Raw genomic sequence first — 24,603 nt, 5'->3', positions numbered from 1 at the left:
CACCACTATCATTTTCCAATTCCACCACTTCGTACACCCAAACGGCCTCCTCGGGGGGCTGCCGGCCGGGCTCAGTAAGATTTGGCAGGGGTAGTGCCATCAGAGTGCAGTAGTCCTAAGTTCCTCGCTCCCCTCCCTTTTAATCCCCACCCCCCCCCCAATTCCACATGTTGCCTTCCAACATGGACCATGGCCTTGCCTGCGCTCTGCCCCACAGACCGATTATGACATAATTACTCTTGCCCTGTGACCATGGGTCTAGCCCAGCCTGACCCTCGCGCTATCGATTTGCCCTGAGTCATTTATCAAGCAGGGGGCTGATTCCCCATGTCTGAGTAAGCGGGGGAGGCATTTCATCAAGACATTTGACACCTTCCTTTGAAGGGTGAACGACAGAATCTATGAATGCCTCTGATTAACATCCAAAGGCAGCCTGGCCGCCCTGAAATTGCCCCCTCCATTGAGCAGCTCTCTGTAAATCCAACCGGCTCTCACTGGAGGGACCTCTACCATTTCAGCTCATTTATCAGCAATTCCATCTGCCCCAGTTTGGGGCATTCCATGTGTCCGTGGTTCTGTCGTGTCAGGGCCTGGGGTTGCTCCCTCAAGAGTTTCTGGCCTCCACGAAAGGCCTAATCCAGGCCTGTCATCTTGCCCAGTGATAGCTGTAGCAGCTGCTGTTTCTTCCTCCATAGCATGGGGGTTGCCAGAAAGTCTACGGGGCCCACCATCTGATTTCCATGCTTGGAACTAAATCTCTGTGTGCATGATCTTTCCCCGAAACTGCAGGAGGGAGCTATGTCCTTCCACCTCTCACTCCGATTAGATTTAACGTCTTCTCGAGGAGCAGTGAGCTCATCCCTGATCCCATTCAACTTCAAAAGGCCAACTGTCTCATTAACCTAATTGTCTGACTTTCAGTCACTTGCTTAAATTACCAACGAATGGATGGCCATTTCTGTCCAAACAAGATACGTGAAAGCATTCCCACTAAAAAGAAATTGCTTTCAACCATGACAGATGAGTGTCTCCTTTAGCGGATTATTATAATAATTGTGGTAGATATGCTTCTGAGCCCTGAGACATTTTTAAAAGAAAGATATAAGTGGCAATTTTGTGTAAATCACAAACTATGGAATCTTTTCTTCGCCGGATCGTTTTGAAAAGTTTGCCATTCAAACCAAGCTACGCTCAATTATAAAGACAATCAAATGTCAGTACTATAGAACAGTTGTCCTTCTGGGGGAAAAAAATCCCTCAGGAAAAAGTATACTGAAACTATCAGTAGCCCCTGTTGGCTACATTAAACCTAATAAAATTACCAATGATAAATTTCTCGTCAATGAGGGTTCCCTGCTGTGCTGTCTCGGCTGGCTTTACTCACAGGGAACCAGGCAGGGAGAGTGAATTATTAGTTAGACTCATTTTATTGGTTTGGGCTTCGGGGGGCAGCGGGTTATATGGAAGATTCTTTTCATGTTTTGTTTTTTTCCCCTCAAGAAGCAGCTGGTTTTGTCTTTAGTTTCAAATGTCGATAAAAAAAAAAAAATCAGGGCAATCATTAGAAGGCAGGAATCTGTACATGGGAGCTTCCCAACACACCTGATGTCAATCCCAGCCGGTTTGCCAGGAGGAGCGGCTCCAGGCTCAACAGGGGAGAGAGGTGGAGGAGAAGGGCTGGACTGACATGGCCCATAGGTGGGTCTGGCCCAGGTAAGGGAAGGGGGTACTGGTAGGAAGTGGTGGATGGGGGCGAGGAGCCGAGAAGTGTGTGGGCTGGGGGTTGTGAAGCAGGAGCAGACGTCTGGGCCTGCAGCCCCAGGGGCCAGCTCCCAACTCCCCTGTAACCCAGGCCTGGCCCCAGCCTCTTGCTGATCCAAGCTGGGTTTTAAATTTCCATATGGAGATGCCAGCTACAGTATGCAAGGTATCAGAGTTCCACTGCAAGTCTCCAGAACAGCATGGGGTTCCTGAAGACAAGATATGTGGCAGCAGTGCCTGGGGCTGGAACCTTCCAAAGAGAGGGGACTGTGCCCACTTCAGAGTGTGCTTTCCTGAGTGCCCGGGATCCCATTACTGCTCTGCTGCCTTTAATGTCAACGAAACAGCCCTTTTCCACCTTCGACTCGGGCACTGGGGCTACAAATTGAAATCCAAAACCTGGGCTGAAACTCAGCCTCCAATTTCTCAGATTGTCTCCTCTTACCTGGCAGGACCCAGATCCAGGACCCCACGGAAAGGCTGGAGCATGTGTGTAACTGGAACCCGAGCCCCTAACTGGAGCATAAGGCCCTCCTCTGAGAAATGCAGCTCAGAGTCTAGGACTGCCCTGGTGCCCACCGCTCAGCAGTGCTCCCGTATTTCTGGGCACCTTCACGCGGGCTGTTCTCCACATCCATGCTCTGCTCTGTTTCGTCCTGCTCTGTTGCCAGGAGGTTGACTTCGTTCATGCGACACACTGGCAGGAGATCAGGGCCCGGAGTGCCAGGGGGGAGAACCAAGAGGTAAGAGTCTTTCTTCCTCCGGCTCCCTCCATACAGGAACAAGGGACGCCATGATGTCAACAGCCAAGCCCTCTACCCACACCTGGGTTCCTTCTCTTCCCCAACTCCAAGCTCCAGGCTCCAGCAGCACGGCTCCATGCATGGAAGACTGAATAATGGCCCCAACCATAACCAGTCCCTAATCCCTGGAACCTGTGACTGTTACCTTCCATGGCAAGAGGGGCTTTGCAAGAGGGGCTTTGCATCTTGAGATGGGTTATCTGGATTATCTGGGTGGGCACTCAACACAACACAGTATGGTTGTAAGAGGAAGACAGAGGGATATCTGACATAGAAGGAAAGGCTATGCGACCAGGAAAGCAGAGATCAGTGTGACACAGACCTAAGCCAAGGAATCCAGCATCAACCAGAAGCTGAAAGAGGCAAGGAGCAGATTTTCCCCTGCATCATCCTGATCCTTCAGCCCTGCCAACCCCCACCTCCCCCCCCACACACACACACAAACTAGCCCAAGGAAACTCAGTCTGGACCTCTGGCCTATAGAACCGTAAAAGAATACATTTCTATTGTTCAAGTCAAGAAGTTTGTGGTAACTTGTGACAGTAGCCCTAGGAAACGGATGCATTTCCCCAGCCTCTTAGAGCTGGGATGCTAATGGTTCTCCAACTGTTACTGGTGCCTGTATGTCCCTTGTGGGTCCCCTGAATCCTGTCCATACCTCCATGAATGTCCTTCTTGAAAAAGTCTCTTCAAAAATCTGCTGAGTAAGCCTTTTGTTTCCTGCCAGAATCCAGATACATTCTACTTCATTCAAAAAGAATTTAGATAGAATATCAAAAAATATATATGGTACACTGAAATTTTGTTTAATGAAAAAAATGGGGAGAAAAAGAAAATAAGGATGAAAGAAATGATGTAAGGATGGATATTAGTATCCAAAATCATACCACCATGCATACATACAGCCCTGGACAGTTGTGGGGAACTGGCCTGAGGAGCTCCCCAGCATCCAATGCAAAGAAAAAAGGCATAACCAATTTTAGGCTCCTAGTTTTTTGGAGTTTTTTTTTTAATTTTATTTATTTATTTGACACAGAGAGAGAGAGAGAGACAGCCAGCGAGAGAGGAAACACAAGCAGGGGGAGTGAGAGAGGAAGAAGCAGGCTCCCAGCGGAAGAGCCTAATGCGGGGCTCGATCCCAGGACTCTGGGATCACACCCTGAGCCGAAGGCAGATGCTTAACGACTGAGCCACCCAGCTGCCCCTAGGCTCCTAGTTCTTAAACTAGCCTGGCAGTAGGAATCTCCTCGATACCTTAGTAAACATCCAAATATCCAGTTCTCACCTCATCCAAGACCTAGTGAAGCAGAACCTAGTCGAAAAGTAGTAAGAACCTGGATTTTAATAAATATCCAAGATGAATTAGACAGGTCACAGCATCTGTAAGATAGGAATACAATGTGGAAAGTGTAGACAAGGGCAACAGTGTTAAAGATGTAAGAAGAAAGCCATCATCTCAAGACTTGAGAAAATCTCCACATGAATATCTTTCCAGCAATGATCAGGCACTGTGTTCTATACTAGCATGTATAGACGTAAGGGAGGCCTTGATACCAAGAGGGAGGCCAGGTTGAGCATGAAGTGGACACAGGGAGGTGAGAGGCCTGCAGTAAACAGAGCCAGAGCCCTGATCAAACCATGCCTGAATCTTACTCCACCACCATACTTTTTCAATCATGCGAAGCAATAAATTTCCTTTATTAGATGTGCCATTTTACGTTGAGTTCTTTTACTTCCATCTCAAAGCATCCTATGTAGTATACCTATTCCATTTATCTAACATTTCCAATTGACGATTTTATCCTTTTTCAATTAAAAATGACAGAAAACGAAATTCTTGGAGAAGAGAAACTCTACCAAAAGGAAGCATGTAGTTCTTTTTAGTAACTATGATTATTTTAGGGGATATTTTTTTTCTCTCCTCCTGCCACACAGTACCAAAATATTACTAAATATTCTGACTTTTTTGTTCTCCTCATGATAGCTAACCAACACCAGGATTTTAGATGCAACCAGAAACTCATCTGGAGCTTATCTTCCTTTATCTGCTGTTGTAACAACTGTTCAGGCACTTACTGGAAACAAAGATCCAGTGCCCTAACCCACCAGCCACCGTTAACGCCCTAAATGCGCAAGGAGCACTCATTTGGGGGACATCACATCATCTTCAACCCCTGGGGATATCCAGTGCTTAGGAAGCAGCGGGCTGTTAAGATCCAAGGGGTTAGAGACAGAGGAATCCGTGGAAATGGCATATTCAGTGGAGCTTGATTACATTTTGAGGACTCTGGCTGTCTTTTCCCAAGCAGTTCAGCTATTTTGAATGACTAGCTAACTGATTTCTTAACTGGAATGGTTAATATTAGAAAAAAGTACTGACTAAAATTCTAACACCTGGAGCCCCGTTCACGTCAACGTAAAAATATGACTGAAGGGGAATTATCATTCAATGGATATAGAATTTCAGTGTTGTAAGATGAAAAAAGTCTGGAGATTGGTTATCTTAACACTACTGAACTGTACACTTAAAATGATTAAGACGGTAAATTTTATGTTTTGTTTATTTTACCCACAACTCTATAGACAGATAGATACAGATCTCGATCTGAAAGGGGAGGGGAATTACAGTTTATTGTCACCCATTAAGGTTTACATTTTGTATATATAGTAATAATAATATCTAATGCATACAGTAGTTAGTTTCAATGTGTTAGTGCTAAAGTACTTAAGCACTTTTCACTTATTATCTAATTTAATCCTCACAATAATCACATAAAGAAAGCATTGTTGTCATGACTATTATTATTTCAATTTACTGATAAGGAAACTGAGCCACAGAGAAGTTCCAACACTAACCCAGAGTCATCTGAGCTGAGTTGAGATACCAGCCCATTCAGTGTTGCCTGAGTGTAAGCTCCCCACCACCAGCCACACTGCCTTTCCAAAGTTTATTATCAGAAACTATTGCCCTCATTTCGCAGAAGCAGAAATTGACCGAGTTCAGAAAACGGTCCATCACCAGGAAGATAGCAAGTGGAGAGTCCAAACACAAATTTAGCCTCTCTAGTTCCAATGTCTATGTCAGAGATGTAACCTTGACAATGCTCTCAGGAGAGAATCTCAAACATTATTGGCCTCAAAATTCCTTTACAATCTTAAAAAGTATTGAGGTAGCTAAAGGACATGTATTTGTGTGATTGTGCCCATTTACATTTACCTCCAATTAGCACTGTCCAGGAGAACTTTCTATGAGGAAGGAACATCTGTACATCTGCACTGTCCAATGTGACAGCCACTGGCCACATGCGGCTGGTGTGGCTGAAGAAATATTTCATTTCACTCTAATTAATATAAGTGTAAATAACCATGCAGCACAGACACACATGGAAAACCAAAGCATATTTTTGGAATGTACTAGAATATGCACACATTCCATGGGCCGTCGGAGCCATGACAACACCACACCTAATGTGACCTTCGGGGAAACTCCATTGCACACTTGCGGAAACCAACAACCTTTTAGTGTGAGAATAGTTTTGACTTGGGGGATCGTCTGAAAGAGTCCTGGAGACCCGGAGGGGTCCCGGAACGCACTGGGAGTCTTAAGGGGGGCTGGACAGGCGCACAACTCCTTCCCGCTCAGCAGGAACCATTCTTCATGCCCCCTCCCCTGCTCTGGGCTCCTTCCTCCCATTTAGGGGCACTCCTGCCCCGCCCCCGCCCGGAAGCTCGGTTCTCTCGCTCACAAACCCAGTCTCGGGCGCTTTGGGGCTGGCCAGGGGTGAAGCGTCCCGGCCGAGACCCGGGGAGGGGGCGGGGGGGAGAAGAGCAGGGATGGAGGCGAGGCTTGGGGCGGGAGCATTCTCCCTCAGAGGCTCCAAGTCTCCAAGGCAGCGGGGATCAAATCAAGAAGTAGAAAGAAACTTGCAAAGTGAAATTCAAGATGCTGGAAAAGATGGAAAGGCCTCTTCTCCCTGGGGTCTCCCGCTTCTCCCCTCCTTCCGGCAGGCAGGAAAGAGGAGGCCGTTGGAGGGGGAGAGGAGAGGGCTTCAGAGGGTCTTCTGGGGCAACTCAATCAAAGAAATTATTTTCCCACAGACGAAGCCAAGAATATCTTAATGGCTTTTTCCTGATTGAGGAATAAATCTACTAATTTATGGCCCAGCCCCAAACCGGTTGTGTCAACCCCGCCCACAGCCTTAAAAAAAAAAGTGAGAAATGCTTCAAAATTCCACTCATTTTCGCGATCTCCATCTTCTCTCTCCTACTTCTTCTTCCTCTTTATTCACTCCGTTCACCCTGCTCCATTTTTTGCTCCTATCTCTCCTCCTCCGTCGATGGACGCACCTCATAGCTCCCACCTCCCGCGTGCAAAGCGAAGACACCCACAGCGGTCATTAGATGTCCCTGGAGAGAAGCAGTAACCGCGCAGGCTGGGCACCGCTCACCGAGCGGCCCGGTGCATCCCAGAGCACGCGTTTTCGCCAAGCCTGGGTTCTCGGAAAGCTTCCAGGACGAGAGCCCCGGCCCAAGTGTAAATCAAAAGAAAGCAGAGGGAGAGAAGCCCGTGTCAGAGAGACTCACAACGACTACCACCGAGCGCAATTAACACGCCCGGGGGGTAATTGCTAAATGGCCCGTATTTATGGACTGGGCCACCCGGCTCGCCTGACCTCGACCGCTCGCGGCTCCCAGGCAGGGGGCGAGAGTCTGGCCCCTTCCGAGGAGGACTACGAGTGGGTAAACCGACCCCTGGAGCTTTCTTTGGGAATTCAGCCCATCCCCGCCTGCGCGACTCTTAATATATTCGAAATAAGTCGTGGTGTCATTAGTTCCGTGATTTAGATAATGTAGGCCGTGAAGAGAGGGAGATGTGAATTATTCCCAACACCACTTGCGAACTGCCTGTCCTTCAGCGACCTAATTAACCTTTCTTTGCCACAGTTTATTCATCTGTAAAATGGGGATACTGTAAGTCATCACCTAACTGGAATTTGGTAAAGAGCAAATAAGTTAATATATAAAAAAGTTTTTACAACAGTGCCTGGCACAGAGGCACGCAACAACCCGCTAGGTGTGAATTAAAAGTTGTGCCCGATATTATTAGTTAAACTGAGTTAGGCTAAACCGTCCTTCGAGGTGCTAGGCGGTCACACTCCATGACGCTGGTCCGGTGAAACCATGAATAAAGGGACTTGTCTTGCTCTGGCTGCCTGGCTTCCCTCACAGCTCCTATGCGCCGGTGTGGCCCGGCCTCCGAAATACAGTGTGGACACGCTTCGTGCTAACCCTGCAGGATTGAAGCACGAGCACTCCAATCTCGCCCAGCTTTGGCCGTCTGCCCGGAACGTCTTCGCACCTCCTCCAGTACCCGAGGCCCAAGGCATTGTCTCAATTTGCCCCGACTTTTTGATGGGCCCTTTTGTCGGCCACGGGCCGTCTCAAGAACTAGAAGGAAGTCCCGGCCCACGGGCGGAGGACCGAGCCCAGGCCTCGACGTGAAGCTAGGAGGAAGCGACCCTGTGGGGACACCGGGGCGCGTCACCTGTCGGCCCTTGGGGCCACGCAGTCCTCCACCGGGCCAGGAATCCCACCCTGTACCGCCTGTACCAAGGCCACACTCTCAGTATAGACACGCCTCCTTCCCAGGGCGACCGAACTCAGGCCTCGGGGCCGGTATCCTAGGCTTGCGGGGCTGGGTCACGGCGGCGTGGCCGGCACCCACCTCCGCCCAGAACTTTCCTTTTCAGCCGCGCCCTCCCGGGGAGGTTTATGGCCTGAGCGTGGCAGAAAGGAGGTTTATGGCCTGACTCGTGGGCACCATACTTGGCCGCGGCGCCTACGGCCCCAGCTCGCGGCCTCGGGGGCTCGCGGGGCCCCATCCTTCTGGTGCGCGGGGCTCTGGAGCCAGAAAGTGTACACAGACCATAAATTTCCTGCCCCGCCCGGCGCCGGGCCCCTCGCTCCAGCCCTGGGAGCTGCGGCCGGCGGGAAAGCGCTGCTGGGACCGGCCGCAGCTCCCGGTCGCATCCCGTCCCGCCGCAGCAGGGGTGCCAGAGCAGCGTGAAGACTCGGGTCACAGCCCGCCCGAGGCTCCCGGCCGCTGCGCGGGAGGAGGAGGAGGAGGAGGGAGGCAGCAGAGGGGGAGGCAGGCGAGGCCTGGGGGAGGCCAGGTGAGGATGGAAAGAGAAAGGAGTGACTAGGAGCCCGGAGGGGGAAGCATCTGTGCCTTCTAGACTACTCATCTCTTTCCATCTTGAGGTGGAAGGGGGCAGCACGTGCTCGTGGCGACCACTCACTTACAGATGCTTTTGTAGTGAACTCTCACCTCCTTCGATTGTCAACCTTGTACACCAGCCAGGGCCCAACAGGAATGCGCTTACCTTGGGGGGCGTGAGTTTCAGCAAGACGATTCTTAATGGATTTCTTGGTGGTGGTGTCTACTCGCACAATGTATAGTGGGTATCTGAAATAATGAATGGAATAATTCACTGAAAAGGAGAGCAGAGCTTTTCTTTGAACTTTGAACTTCTCTTTTTCTTTGAAGAGTCAGGGAAACCCACCAGTTCAGGACTGGGACAAGAAACTGGTGGGCTTCGGGGTCAGAGGCTTGGCCACGCCCCTTGCCAGACAGTACCCGGATCAAATTACCCAACTTCTCCGCTTCTCAAACTGGATAATCTGTAAGATTGGAAGAATGGTATCTTCTCGCTCAGGGTTGCTGGGAAGGTTAAATGAGATACAAGACTTTCAACTCTTGTTTTAAAAGTGGGAAACGATTGAGTCTGTTTCCTCCGTTTTCACTTGCACGCCCCCAACCCTTCGGTGATTTCCAAGTAAAGACGCGTCCGGGACAGAAGAAATGAGCGATGTAATGGTGGTAATAGCGAGGATAGTTTAATAACCATTCTCACTTAGTGCGCGCCTTCTGTTTGCCAGGGTGAGGGTGCCCGAGACCGTGCCTGCGTCTGCGACTGTGCGCTGTATCAGACATGCTCCCCTAACCTGTGTAGACGGGATATTGAACTGCGTCCAGGTTGCTGAGCAAACTGACGGGAAGAAAATGGGAAGGCATAGTGGGAGAGCTGGAGAGGACTCAGAAGGCAGGATGTGTGTCCTCAGGACCATTCCTCTGCTATGGGAAAACCAAAAGAGGGGGAAAGAAGTGAGACAGAAAGGTTACGGTAGCTAAAACTGCTGGTTCAGACCAGGCACCTCACTCAGGGCGCCTTCCTCTAGCTCCCGCCAGGAGCCGCTGATGGTCTGTAACCTAGGACCGGCCCCAGCACGTAGTAGGCGCTCAAATGGTGTAAGCGTGTGTTCATGGATGACACCGAGGCTTTGGGTGGCCCCTGTGCGCCTGCGCATCTCCCTTGGCTCCTGAACAATGCTTCTGATGAGGATGGCATTTTTGCGCCTCTTTTTTTTTTTTTTAATCATACGGGCCCAGCCGGGTTTGTTGTTTTTTTTTTTTTAATAATAATAATTTAAAAAATAGCTGCCTTTCATTTCATTTTGGGTCATGGAGGAGGCTGGAGTCCAGCGTCTCCGGAGCAGCCTGGCTGCAGGATAGCTAAAGTCACACACCTTACCTGCAGGCACCCCATCCACGTCGCCTGCCCTGGTTACCCCGGAACCCAGCCAGCGTGTCCCAGCTCCTTTTAAAATCCTAAGTGGAAGCTTGCAGCATCTCAGGATGAAGGGAAGAGCCCAGCACAGGGAGTGGAGAGGGGGAAACCAAAAAAAAGGGGGGGAAGGGGTAGGGATGCCCAACGCGAGGAGAACAAGGAAGAGTGGAGAGCGAAGGAAATGGGGACATTTACATTACAGTCGACATTCAGTTTTTTAAATTGTGTGCTGCAGAAAACTTTAGTTTAAGTTTCTAGTTTTTCGCCCATTTATTCAACCACAAAACCACAAAACTCAGGGAGAGAAGTCAACCGAGGAGGCAGGGACCTTGAGGGAGATGAGAACAAAGGGATTTGGCTTAGATCGCTGCGGAGGACCCAAGGCATCCTTACCGGACGATTTTCTGGGCGCTGCCCAGCCATGCGGGGCTGATGTCAGGACCAACCCCAGCGAGGTCGCGGCCTGGGGGCCCTCGCTGACCTTGGACGGGGCGCTGGGCCGGCGGGTTGGGGATCCGAGAAGACAGAGAACTTGGGACCGTCCACAACCCAAATGAGTGGTGAACGGGGCGCGGAGCAGGCGCCCCCCTAAAGCTTGAAGCTTCAAGCGCGGTCTGCGCAGGGAGCGGGAGAGCCGGGCCGCACCGAGTCTCGGGGACATTCCTTTGGCGGGCATGCGAGGCCTGTGATTCTCTCCATAGAAGGATCCAGAAAATGGCCAGATGACCAACCGATGCCTGTGGGGATTGCGAGATAAGGAATCCTATTCAGTTCTTAATTCATTCGTTCGTTCATTCATTCATTGGTTAATTTCTTGAGCTCGCATCAGGTGCTGGAAAGTGCGAGGTGCACTCTTCACCTCATTCCGACAAACAAAAACAAACAGCCCTGACAAATCAAAGCGCGCCTGAAATTTGCTGACCCTGAAATCGCCGAAGGCGAGTGGGGGGTGAGGGTAGCTCCGGAACTCGGTGAAACTAACCAAGGCTTTTGTGCAGCAGAGGGAGCAGCAAGGTGGAGATTCACCACGGCCAGCTCGCTGCCCTCCCTTGTGCAGAGACACACTCGCATTGATCTTAACGCCCGGAGGCGGCCACCCCGGGAAGCACACAAAGTTTCTGACTACCGCCCCGTTCCTTACGTTGACTGCTAGCGAGATGACTGTGGACCAGTCACTCAATGCACAAAATGAGGCCAGCGATGCCCGCCTGCACACGACGTTCTACAGATGAAAGTGCGCGAATGAGCGCGTGCGTCATCTGTATCAAACGCTGCTTGTGAACTCATTTTCTTGCTGTGCAATGGACTTAGTACTGGGGACCCTTGTGTATCCTCATCAGATGATTTGGGACCTCCAAGTCGGCTCCTCCGGGGTCACCACTCAGTACTTCCCGTGCCATGTTGCCCGCTTCTTCCTGTGTTTACAATGTTAACCACCAATCACATTGTTCCCGAGGATTCACTGGGACTCTAAATGACCACAAGGACCACAATAATGTGTTACTCATTGATTCAATAAACACTTCTTGAGGCGCCTTCCCTGTACCAAGCGCTGTGCTAGGTGCTCGAATTACTCCCACCGGGAAGCAGAGCCCAACCCTGCGGTCAAGAAGCAGAGGGTGCCTTTTCCCAGCTAAATGGACAGTTGATATCCTGTTTCCGTTTTGAAGTCTCTCCCTCTATGTGATTAGTTAAGAACTTAATAAAACTCCTGAAATGTCATTTGTGCTGACGTGATCTCAGCAGTGGGCACGTAGTTTCCCCTCCTTGGACCCCAGATAATTGCTTAAGTTTCCCTCAAATCTGAAGTGTCAGAAAACTCTATCTCCTTCCCCTTTCAACTCCCAAGGAAAACTCCCAACCTTATCGGCAAGCGTTGTCTTGGGCACCTGCTGTGTGCACAGGGTGCTAGGGGCAGTGCCTAGGGGACTGAGAGGAAGGAGTCCCGCTGGGCTTCTCATGGAGTTCGACCTCTGTGGACAGGCTATCCAAACACTCCAGTCTACTCTTTAAAAGGTTGCCCCGAGAGACATTGTGACTGCCCTGAATTCATGAGCCCCCATCTAAGGATTTAATTTCTAGGAGAGTAAGGATTTTCTTGCACTTTTTTCTCTTGTGCAAATACTAATAAGTTAATAAATACTGCAATTAATAAATGAAGGGAGGAGGAATATAATAAGCGTAGGGTGCTGATTGTGCCATCCACATTCTCATTTCACACTTTATAATGCAATTAATTCTCACAGCAGCGTCTAAGTTAGGTGACTTTGATTATCTCCTATTGTAGAGATGAAGAAACTGAAACCAAATGGGTATATTTCCCAAGGTCTCACATTTAGTTATTGGTGAATGAATGAATGAATGAATGCTTCTTGGGCTTCCTTGGGTTGGGGTCAGGCATGCTCCTTCTCACACCCTCGACTCCGAGCTCCACCTGCCAGCCTCTTCTCATACCCAGCCCCCAGAGTCATTGGGGTCACCAAAGCCTTGAGCTCTGGGCATAGGTCAGGTGATGTTGCCACTGTCACCTCCATGGCCTTCTATTCCTGGTCTGTCACCCAGGACTGTGCAAAAGGGGAAGGCTCAGTATCTGCTGGCTGGGACTAGGACTGAGGGTAGGGGGAGACTGAAGGAGCCAGTGCAGCGGTTGCCCTTGCCCGACAAGAGTGAGGAGGCCTCGAACTCCTTGTGTTGCCCAGAATCCCATGTGTCAGCAATCACTGACCGGAGGGGAAAAACACCAAGGATGATGCTGTAACCCATGAGCAGGGTGTGGTCCCGACCTTAGACTTATTAGCAAAGCTAATGGTGGCAGTGGCACCGGCTGAAGAGTGGGGTATCAACCCGGGAGAGGCCCAGGCCTGCGACTCCTGGAGGGACACCTCTCAGGGACTACCGAGAGAAAGAGCTAGTGGGCCAACTGGAGCTCACAGTTCCCCCAAAGGCTCAACACCTCTTATGCCCTTTTTAAAAAGCCATTGAGTTGTAACAATCCAGATCGGAATCTGGTTGGTCAAGTGTGTCCCGGAGGACCCCTCTCCTTTTGCACCTCAGGAAGCACTAACCCCACAGCCTTATCCGAGTTCTGGCATCACTCTCCAGGGGACGTTGGGCAAGTGTGAAGAAACCAGCCTCCATTACCCCGTCCTTAAAATGAAGAAGTCAGAAGTAATCATACCTGTGAGGACATCCTTGCTCATTCTTAGAATGACAGAAGGCAGAACAACTAAGGGACCCGAGGGCCAGCAATTCTCTGAGCTCACCTGTCGGAGGCTCGGAGCCTGTGTTTGTTGGAACTCAGATGAGGGGGGATGAGGGAATAGCCTAGAAAGTGCAACGCGCCCTGTGTCTGGAAGTCCAAAGGGCCGCTACAGGGGGGTGTGCGCTGCAAGTTTTAATACCCGCGGGTGTGGCGAGAACCGAGGAGAAGGCTGTTCATTGGTCTTTAGGACCAGGCCAATCCCCTCACAACCTCGAAGGGAATACGGTGAGCCAGGCGCGTGCATGAACACAATTAAATCGGGGTGTATCTCCCCTAGCCCGAATACCTGCAGTTCAAGTCCTCGGAAACCCAATACTTGGGTCTTTGCAAAGACCATGGAGTGTGCAGCCCCCTCCCTGAACACTAAAGAAGGGGAAATGCGAAGGCCTTGCGTGTTTGGGGTCTTCTCCACCCTCTTTAAAGCAGTGTCACCACGTCCTATGGAGAGGGCCGAGTTCTCAATTCTTCAACCAGCTCTTCCTTCTCAAAGGAGGATTAAGGTGGAGGAGACCCGCGCGCTACCGGGAGGAGGATGCGTGGACCTCAGCCTCCTGCCTCTCTTTCCCATTTCTAGCTCCAGAGCAGCCCCAGCCCCGCCTCCCCCCTCCCCCCTCCCGCCCCGCACTGCGGGGGTCTGTTTGAGGTCGGCACCGGATTGAGGGGAAGCGGGGTCTGATGCGGGGATAGATTGAGACTCAACAGGTTAAAGCCACACGGGTTAAAACTCAGGTCCGAAACTCCCCCATAATACACGCCGCTCCTTGCCCTAGGTCCTGGTTCCTGCCCCGCCCTGGGGACCCTTAAGTTCCCTGAGACTGCGACCGACTGCAGGGGAATCTGGGGTCACCTTCCAGTTAGATTGGCTTCCGGGACCTAGAACAGGAGAGACCAGAGGGCTGGGCACTCAGAACTCACCTGCTCCGCGCTGGCCTCAAACCAGAACCCCGGCCAAGACCCCATTTCAGACCCCAGCCGGAGGAAGCAGCCACAGGAAAGATCCCAGAACCACTGGTCCCCCCTGAGGTGCGAAGGGAGTCAGAGAGATTGGTGACAACCGGAGTCTGAGCAAGCCCCCTTCCCCAACACACACACGGTACCCACGAATCCTTGCGGGGTAGTGGGGTGAGAACAGAAGGAGATCTCCTTGGTTCCTTGGCTGGTCTGCGGGCCAGAGCCTCCCTTGGAGCCAAGACTTGGCCTTGAAGTACCACTGGGCCGGACAGTTTTGGCGCCGGGTGGGGGGAGGACAGGGCAGTGACGGCCCCGCACTCCCAGCAACTCGCGGCCTCCGGGTCCCTGCCCGCCCCGGACTGCCGCGGACGAATGGAGCCGCGCCGGCTTTCGGTGCTTTGATCCGCCAGGCTTGGCGCAAGGAAACTTTCCTGGAGACGGGCGCCCCACCCACCCACCCTGGCAGAAGAAGGCGGCGTGAGGCTCCTCACTCTGCCTTGCCGTCTGGAGAAGGGAGAACTTTATGTGGTTTTGCTCAGAAAAGGCTGAGATGGCCAGTGAACCTGGTCTCTCGTGTGTGTCTGGGTCTGCGTGGCTGCGCGCCTCTGTGAGCATGTGGATGTGTGACCGACGTGTGTAATTGTGGTGTGCGCGCGCGTGCCCCCGAGGGGGTATTAGCCTCCTCGCGTCCCCCCAAGACCTGCGGTCGCCACCCCTCGGCACGCCCGAGCTGCGCCTCGGTAACCTCGCTCCGAGGGCTCGGCGCGGCGGGGACCACTGCGGAGGGAGGCAGAACCCGGCTCCGGCAGAGTTCCGGCTGCTTTTCGGGAAGGGCGAGTCTTCGGCCGCACGCAGCTGGAAGCGGGGGTGGCGGCTCGGCTCCGCTCCGGGTCCCGCGCGCACCCCCCGCGGCGTCCAAGCCCCAGCCCGGCGGGCCTCGGCGGGCCTGGCGTGTGCGGATCTAGCGCGCTCGGCCTTCTCTTCGGCGCCTTAGAAATCTCGGGCTTCGTTCAAGAGTTTCTAGCTTCCCTGACCGCTCTTGCGAGCATCGAGAGCCACCCGGAAAAATCCCGCTCCCTGGGCCAAGTGAGCAGTCCCCGGATGAGTGGACCCGGCCCGAAATGCGGTTTTCGCTCCCCGCCAGCAGGCCGGCCTAGAGAGGACTCCTCGTCCTGCGGCGCTCCTCTTCCAAATGAACTTTGAACTTCTCCTGGACTTGTTACACCCCTTTCCTGATGAAAATGTGGAAGAACTCCTCTGCCCAGGGCAAAGCCCCACCGGAGTTTCAAGGGTGAAATGTTCAAGAAGGAGAGGTGGAGGGTGGCGGAGGAACGGGCGCCTCCTGCGAACCCTCCAGGAGCATCCCCAGGTTCCCCCCGCCCCAGCTCATTTCCCTGCCGGTACCCCAGCTCTGCTGCTCCCTCTGGCCTAGTGGATCCTGGCCGTGCTAAGGACGAACTGTACCTGAAATCATATCATTACAGTCCCTGGGTGATTATTTCCTTTACTTTGTAAACCCGGGCCCCAGGAGGAGAAATGCGGAGGGGAATTGGGGTAGCGGGCACCTCCAGGGCCTTGGGAGTAGCTGCCGCGTGCCTAAAGCATGAACTCCTCCCCAGTTCTCCTCCCCAGCCGAGCGCCTCTACTAGACATACATGCTGCCACGTTATTCTCCGGATCGCCAGCCCTGGGTTTAACTGCCTCGAAATTCCATGTTCTTGGGATGTCTTGGTTACAGAATTTCAATAGTTCAGGGGTCTGAGGAAACTAATCTCTATAATGAAGGCAAAATTGAGGTACAGAGAGAATCCTGCCATTTGGATAGCAGAGCCTGTGGAATGGTGGAGAAATCACTCCCATCCAGGGCTAGAACCCAAGCAGGTGTGGAGGCTGCTGTGCCCAGAAAGTCTGGGCCCATTGAAAGATAATAACTGGCTCACATTCCCTTTCAACTTGAGGTCCCTCCTAGAGCCCTCTACCTCTCTCTTCTCTTTCCTACACTGGACCACCCTGGTAGCTCCCACTCCCCTCCCCCACTATGCACATTCCTCTAGGAGTTCAGCTCCATTTGGAGGCTGGGAGGTTGACTGGGACAGGGAATGGTCAGCCTTGCACCCCTGTGCTGCACCAGGCCAGCAAAGGCTCAATCTGTGGCCTCTACTCTAAAACGGAGTTCTTTGAATGTGCTCAAATCAATGAGTCAAAATGGGGAAGGAGCTAAGCCAGATCAGGGAGCCGCTAGGAGCCTCCTCACTCCAGCCAGGCGACTGGGATGGGTCCTGGGCTAGCTGACCCGAGCATCTCTGAGGGAGCACCCTACCAGAGAACCGGATCTTGACATGGATGGTGGGCCTGTAAGAAGACTGGTGCCCTGGCCAGAGTTCAGTGCCAAACAGCCCGGTGTGGTCAGGTTTGTCAGCAGTCTGTGTGTTTTTAAATCTCCCAAAAGGGCTTTATACAAACTCTGGACATTTCGTTTTGAGGAAAGGAGAGCCAAGAGAGGACAGGTCTTGGAGAGAGGCTGGACTCTCCAGCCTTTCAAAAACAAAACAAAACAAAAAACTTTAAATGTCCCATTCCAGTTGCAGCGTGGAGGCAAAACAGATATTTCAGAGGCAGTGTGATGGGGAAACTGCCTTTCAACTCCTGGCTGCTTTGGGGTGGCGGTGGGGGCTGCGGAAGGACACAGTGGGCACCAGAAGGGGCCTAACTGCAAGGAAGATTGTGTGTTCCTGGATGGGGTTGGGAGATGCCGTTTTGTAGACCCATCACTGGCCAAATGAGAGCCAGGTCTCAGCTCTGGTTTGGGCTTTGCCTGGGTGTGACCTTGAACAAGTCACCTCCCTCCCCATGGTTGTTTGGGCACCTTTAGAGTTTTCTCAGGCCCAGCTTTTCAACCCTAACTTCTGTGATTTTTCTGTCTTTTCCTCCAGGACACTACCTTGTCCCCTTAGCCATCCCCAAGCAAGGGACAGTTTCTGTTGGAATTGCCTCAAAGCTCCACTACGGACACTGAGCGGCCACCTTGTTAAGTACCGACTGTGGCTAAATGGACCCTGCAGGCATCACCGTCTTCTCCACTCCAACTCTGGATAATCGACAGTGAAGGAAAGGCCACCGGCCCATTCACAGCGTCCTGACTCAGGGTGGGGAGGCCATCTGCCCCGCGGGCCTAACGGATTCTGTGGCTGGCTCTCTGCCTTCTGGCCACACTCAGGGTCGTGGAGCACCGGTTCGGTGGCGAGGGAGCGCAGGCTATGGCCAAGGAGGTCTCTGAACTCTAAGCCCCGACTCCGATCTCTGGAGCAAGGCGACTCTGAGGTTGCAGCACTCCCTCCTCCAAAAGCACTAGCCCCACCTCCAGCTGCTGTGACCTACGGTGCCCCCAGCCTGAGGTCCGGGTGGGAGATCCCCGACCTTAACGACCGCACCGCCCCAGCAAGCCAAGCGGCCTTTTACAAACCGTAGTAAACATTTTATTTACACGTTTGTGGCGTCCTAAGTGCAGCTCGTCTTTGCGCCACGACCCCGAGTGCGGGGAGGAACTGTTTCGTCCAACACCTCACAGTGTGAACTGCTCGCGGCCGGGGAGAAGTGTTTGGCCGGCGCGGGGTCTCAGGCTGGGGCTCTGAGCCCCCTGGGCTCTGGGCACCAGCGCGGCAGCGACGGGCAGGTGGGACCGTGGGCAAGGGCGCTCCGCGGCGGCGTCTCCGGCCCCGGCCCCACTGCCAACACAAAGCAGGCGCCAAATCCAGCCCACCCTGGGAGGCTGGGGGCGGCATGCGGGCCCCGGGGTCCGGCCTCGCGCAGTCTACAGGCCGCCCAGCGGTGCCTGGGCGGGCTCGGGGCTCTGCGGAGCGCCGCTGAGGGTGGGCTGGGGCGCCGGCAGCAGCTCCGAGGGGCCGCCGCCCCCGCTACCAGCGCCGCCGCCGCCGCCGCCGAGGCTGGCGAAGCTGAAACTGCCGCCGACGCCGCCGCTGCCCGCGCTCCCGCCGCCGCTGGTCGGCAGGAGGGCGCCCGCGGCCGACGCCTTGATGACCGTGGTCTGGTGCAGAGACCGCTCGGCCCCCTCAGTCCGCTCCGTGTCGCTGGGGGCCATGTCCAGAGACTCGGAGTCGCTGCTCTCGCTCTCAGCCTCGCCCTCCGAGCGGCTGAGGCTCCGCTCCTCCTGCTCGCCGTCCGCAGCCGCGCCTCCGCCCGACGGCTTTTCGCCCGCCTCCTTGTCCTTGTCCTTCTGCGCCTGGGCCTCCTTGGAGTGCCGCCACTTCATCCGCCGGTTCTGGAACCACACCTTCACCTGCGCCGCAGCACGTGGGAAGACAAGAAGGGACACCGAGGTAAGACGTGGGCTCGCGGCACTCTACTCGCGTGCAGCCTGTCGAGCCCCGGCCCCCCGCACCTCCACCACGGGCCAGGCACAGAGGCCGAGGGGCGGCTCAGGGAAACAACCACATCGCCGGGGACCCTCGCCTACGAAACCCACGAGGACTGTTTCTCAAAATATGGCCCTCCAGACCTGATCCTGAAAGGACCTGGATGCTTGTTGAAAGGCGGAGTCCTGCATCTCGCCCTCAAACTAAGGACGATTTCTGCTCTAAATTGGTGCTTCTTAACCCCACTTGAGCCAAGACTCCCCAAGAATCTGATTAAATTATGGACACCAGGCGAAAAAATATACCCAGGATTTCAAGGGTTTGGTGAACCAATGTTAAAAATTCCTGCTAAGCTGGTCGCGTCCTCTACTCCCACCACCCAAAGCAAGTTTCTACTAAAGCAATTCTTCTTAAGGAGAAACCGTGGGAAGCACAGAGGGGAAAGAGGGTTCAAAGAGTTAATCCCAGTGGGGTGGGGGCACTGCTGGACCTTCAGTAAAGGAGCATTTCCTTGGCATGTGTGTACTCAGAAGTTGATAAGGACCCTGCCCCTGCCCGGGATAAACTAATCCTTCTGCAGGCTTAGAAAATGCTGGAATTAAACCTGTGCAAAGTGGAGGAAGGGGGTAGGGATGGGGTGGAGAATCTATATAAATATATACAATCCCCTGGGGGACCCAATGCTGTTCACACAAGTTCCAGCTTCCCTTTTAAAAATAACATCCACAGCTGGTGGAAAACTGCTGGGCTCTTCCAGTGTGTGCTGGGGAGGGGAGTTGTGTAATGGAGGACAGAAAGACAAGGGGGGTGGGGGGAGCCTAAAAGAGCTATGAAAAGGTGCCTGCCTTTGACTTCTGCCCTACTCAGAACATTGAGCACCCAGGGAGAAAAGGTCACTGCTATGGGGTGTGGAAGAACGGCGACTCTTGTATTTTCAAAACCCAAAACAAGTCCAGTTCTTGAATTCGAGAAAAGAAACAAAAAATTGAATTGAGAAACTGAGTTCAAACCCAATAGATTCGCCATTGAAAAAAATCCAAGTAGGCAAAACCTGCTGAAAGCTTAAGAAAATCTTTTTTTCTCTCTCTGTTTCACTCCCCATCCCCTCCCCCCCAACCAGAGATTTTCTTGAGAGCTTGCGCCATTAGAAAATCGGACTGACTTCGGCTGCTGCTGAGTGCACTCCTCGCCCTGCTGGGGTAAGTCATTCCGTTTGAAATGATGTTTTCACTTCCTCACAAATGGGGATTTCACAATCCAGCGGCAGCAGAAGGAGGAGGAGGGAGGAAGGACGGGAGGAGGGAAAAAAAAAAAAAACACCCAACAACAATCTCTTGACTTTGGATTTTTATCTCTTCTGAAATAAACTGCCTCCTACAGCGAACTGCGCTAAGTCGAGTCCATAATTATTATCTGCTGCGGCCTATTTGCTTTCTCCGCGGTTCTTTCGCCTGTTGGCCAAAATAAACATGCAAAGCTTGTTGACATACATCTTTGGGGATGGGCTATGCTTTCCGTCCTTCTTCCCCACCCCATCCCCCTCTCCTCCTGCCTCAAGTTTCGACGCCTACAATGTCTCCGAGAAATTCGAGACCTTGCGTTTCCGCGGCAAAAGCAGAGTGGGCCGGGGTGGACCGAGGCCTGGGGCTAGGCCGCGCCGCGGCTGTCACCCACCCCCAGAGCGAGCTGTGCGCGGGAGCCAGAGCCTACTTACCTGGGCGTCGGTGAGGCCTAGCATCGCGGCCAGTTGCTTTCGGTCCGGCTTCGTCACGTACTTCTGAATCTCAAACCTCTTCTCCAGGCCTTTCCTCTGCAGGTTGGAGAAGACCGCCCGCGACCAGGAGCGCTTCCTCTTGTAGGTCTGCGGCATGGTGTCCTTCGTGAGCACCGCGTAGGGACCTGCCACCGGGCAGGAGCGGGAGCAAGAGAAAGACAGGAGGGCCGCATTAGTGCCGCGTCCGCCGTCTGCGGGCCCGGGACTCACCGTGCTGCTCGAAACTGTTTTGCCTTAGCAGTCGGGCCCCATTCAGAAAGTTCAGAAAGCCCTTCACGCTGGCCGGAATGGCCTCTCTACAGAGAAATCCTACAGCTCTTAAGACTTCAGGCGTAAGGCCTAAAGCGAGTGTGGCGTGGAGAAGCCTGGCGCTTCGTCGATGAATTCCAAAGAAAAAACATAAACCTAACGCGTGGCCTTTGGCGCCTGCGAAAAGGGGGCGAAACTGTCCCTTGCACCTGAAGGATGTAGGGATGACAGCTTCGACTCTCACGTGTGTGCCTGTGTGTACACCTTCTTGCAACCGTGCGCATAGACGGAACCTCCTGGGGCAAAGGGTTTGAGGTCATTCCTAACTCTGTGCATGTTAAAAAGCAACACCTCTTGCTGCATTTTCAAGCCACTCTCTGGCGCAACGACTAGGGAAAACCCCTTCACCCCCACCCCGTCCCGCCCGCCCACGCGCGTACTTTCTCGGCACCCCCAGGTCCCCCACCCCCCTTACCCCGGGAGCCGACCGAAGAGTGAGCTAGCTATCTGAGAACTCTTTCGGTTTCTGTCTCCGGACTTGGTAGCCTCCTGCCACCAACTCCGGGATTGCAGCACCGCGGTGGCCACGTGAGGCGTCAGTCCTGAGTTTTGGGTCAGTCGACCTGCCCCGTTAGGCCGTCGCTCGGGAGGGTTTCCATACCTGGAAACGTGTCTTGAAACTGATGCTGAACTGAATTTCTCGGGTTCGAGCTTAAGGGGCTCAGGATGGCAGAAGCCTCGTTAATGGGATCTAGAGACGCGAAGAACTGGCCGGCGGAGGGCTGCAGGCCGGGGAGGTGCACCCCTGCGGGTCGCCCGCTGGTTAGCAGGGACGTGAGGTCTGGAGACGAGGGAAAAGAAGAGCTGGTTACACCTGGGGCAAAGCCGCACTCTCGGGCTGAGTTGTTCCTCCCCTCCCCCTCGATTCTGTTTTCCTGGAGCAAAGTCACGACAGACCCTTGTCTCCGCGCCAAAACCCCTCTTTCCCGACAGTGGCCAAGGGGCGATGCGCAAAATGTTCCTGCGTGTAGCCCACACGTCCACGTCTACACTTACAGCAAGGAAGGGCTTTATTAAAAAACGGCCGAAAGGAAGTCACTTCCAGGTGCCTGCCTAGAATTCCACAGACCTACCCCCTCCCCCTGAAGGAGCCCCAACTCTGCTTTCTCCTGGGAGCCCAGGGTCTATTTTGTTTATCTACATTCCTTGAGTGGAATTTCACTAGAAATCAGATAAATGGAAGGGAATGTGTTCCCCAAAAGGGCTTTCCCTGTCAAATTAATATAGTTCTCTTTCTAGATACGTGATTCAAGAGACAGATGATAGTCATTTCAGCAAATATTTACACCAACGATTTTTACGAATAATGATTCCGTGACGTGTTTTTAAAGCATCCCTGGACTCATTTTTTTTTTAAACGCAAAGCAGGTGAGTTTTAAACCTAGCGTTTCACAGTCTTCTTACAATTCACCCTCTTCTCCCTCATTTTACCGGTTTGTCCTTAATTGTGCAAATACTCAAAGTAATCCCAAAGGGCCCGGGGACCAGGGAGTGCGCCAGGGCCATGGTCAGAGGCCTGCAGCCTCTCGCCCAAGACCTACCTCTCAGCGTGTTGCCTTCCTTGACTTTGGGGTCAAATTCTGCAGACAAAATGCGGTCAATTCCAAATTTGAGGTCCTTGCTAGAGGGGGCCGGGGCTGAGCCGCTATGCGGGGGGTTCGGGACCACCCGCGCCCCGGAGACCTGGGGCTGCAAGGCGCCAGCCCGGGGTGGAGGCGGAGGCTGTTGCTGCTGTGGCGGCTGCTGCTGCTGCTGTTGCTGTGGGTGATGGTGGTGGTAGGCGGCTGAGAGCGGAGACAGCCGCTGCGGGAAGCCAGCCGGGACTTCGGAGGGCGCCACCACCGGGGTGGGTCGAAGCGGGGATCTGGCGGTAGCTTGGAAAGAGGCGTGCGGGTGAGCCGAGCCCAAGTGCGCGGTGAGGGCGGCGGCCGAGGCCCCAGCCAGACCCTCCGCGGCCGCCCCCGGCTCCCCCACGCCGGCGTGCAGGATGTCTGCGATGCAGAAGGAGGGTTTCTTGACCGCGGCGGGATCCAGGGGGAAGGAGCAGCCGCCCGGGCCGGCCGAGGAGCAGTAGGCGGCCGACCAGAGGCTGAAGTTGGAGGCGTAGAAGGGAGCCAGCCCGGCGGCGAACATTCTGGCTGGGTGCGCCGAACTGCCGCCGCGGCCGGGCCGGGCCCGGCCGAGTGGGTGGGTGGGTGCGCGGGGAGGAGCCCGCCGACTCCCGGAGGCAGCGGCAGCCCAGCCGAGGACGATCCGCTTTCGCTTCTCCGTCCGCACTGAAGACAGGCCAGGGAGCCCTAGCGCCACCGAGGGAAGAGGCGAGGCCCGGATCCCGACCGGTCACAGCCTCGGCCCCTGGCCTCACTTTAAAGGCGGCGCGGCGCCCGCGCTCCCCGCGGGCTGGAGGCGAGCGAGGGGCGCTGGAGCGGCTGGGCGGGCGGGGGCCGCGGCTCCGCACACGCCAGGGAAGCCGGGGAGACAGGGGCCGGGCACCGAAAGAAAACCCAAACAGCTAAGCCCTAAGAGCTAAATTTAAAACAACAACAATAATAATCCGTTAGTTAAAAAAAAAAAAAAAAGTAATAAGAGGGGAAAAAAAAAAAAAAACTCCTCTCTAAAAACTCCCAAAGTTTTGGCAGGAGCTTCGGAGTCAGACCCAGGGTAGGACCTCGATCCGAGCGCTCATTGGCCATCCTCGTGACCAATGGGAGCGGGGAGTGGAGGGGAATTGGGAAAGAGGGGCGTGGCCCACCTCTTCGGCCACGCCCCGGCCACGCCAAAGTGTTTGCTGCTGCCGCGTGGGCCGAGCAGGGTCCCGCGCGTAGGAGCCCCGGCGGCGGCTCCGGGGAGTTCTGACCCTCCACTAACTTCTGCAGCTCCAAACCGACTTCGGGCGTAGAGAGTTGCTCCCAGCGCTAGCGCTTGCCCAGAGAAGTTGTTGCTCCCGTGTGTTTTCGCGGGTGCAAAGCCCGCCTCCTGGAACGCGGGGGCGGCCCCCTAGGTTCCCTCCTCCTGACTTCACTCGGGCCTGATTTTTCTTCCCTCGGCCTTTATCCCGAAAGTCGGTGTCCTCATCCTTCGTGGGCTCCAGCTGCCAGAGCTGCTCGGCTCTGAGCTCTGGCGCGGGAAAGCTGGGGTCCAAAGTCCCCGCCCAATTTAGCACCGCGTCGGCCGCGGGGCCTCGGAGATCCTCAGGGAAGAGAGGAGGGGCGGTCGCAAATTAGCTTTAGTCCAACCTGTCACACAGTGACAGCTTGGACGAGTAACTTTTCAAACAAAATAAGATGGATGTCTCCGAACGTCTCCCTTGGACGCAGCCAAACCCTCCCCCGAGCCTCAGACGACAACAAAACAGGCCGCCGTCCGAAACCCGGGAAAGCGGCACGCGCGTCCCCTCCTCTGCTGCACCTTGTAGGAAATGTCACCCTCCCAGCTCCACCACAACCCCAGATCACGTGGGGTCCATTGTTGTGCAAGTGCCCACAAAAGCACATTTCCTTGGGGTTAAATGCTACTTTCAATTCAGTGACTGTTGCCCCAGGAGCCCCTTGGGCCTGGTCGCAGAAGAAGCTGCAGCGGAGGCCAACGCCTTCCCTTCGTGCTTTGGGTCTTTAGAGCGTAGGGTGGGTGTAGTGGGGGTTTTCTGCAACATCAACATCTCTATTTTAAGAATTCGTTCTCTTTTAAATTACAGTCAGAATGGATTTCCCCACCCCTCTCCCAAACAAACCACAGGCCACCC

At 54.0% G+C, this 24,603-nt stretch overlaps 1 protein-coding gene across 1 annotated transcript; it reads right to left on the bottom strand.

Moving 5' to 3' along the window:
- Positions 1-15,901: 15,901 nt before the first annotated feature.
- Positions 15,902-23,422, bottom strand: HLX (H2.0 like homeobox). Its single transcript, XM_026517293.4, has 4 exons — positions 22,403-23,422; positions 21,463-21,642; positions 20,493-20,677; positions 15,902-18,702 (listed from the first exon to the last, which is right to left on the bottom strand). Exons 1-4 carry the CDS (start codon positions 22,992-22,994, stop codon positions 18,217-18,219), a joined length of 1,443 nt encoding a protein of 480 aa, XP_026373078.1. The 5' UTR covers positions 22,995-23,422; the 3' UTR covers positions 15,902-18,216.
- Positions 23,423-24,603: the final 1,181 nt, after the last annotated feature.

The sequence above is a fragment of the Ursus arctos genome, unplaced genomic scaffold, assembly GCF_023065955.2.
Source record: "Ursus arctos isolate Adak ecotype North America unplaced genomic scaffold, UrsArc2.0 scaffold_2, whole genome shotgun sequence".
Classification (NCBI taxonomy): Eukaryota; Metazoa; Chordata; class Mammalia; order Carnivora; family Ursidae; genus Ursus; species Ursus arctos.
The sequence above is the reverse complement of the archived record's forward strand: the minus strand, read 5'-3'. Positions and strand labels throughout refer to the sequence as shown.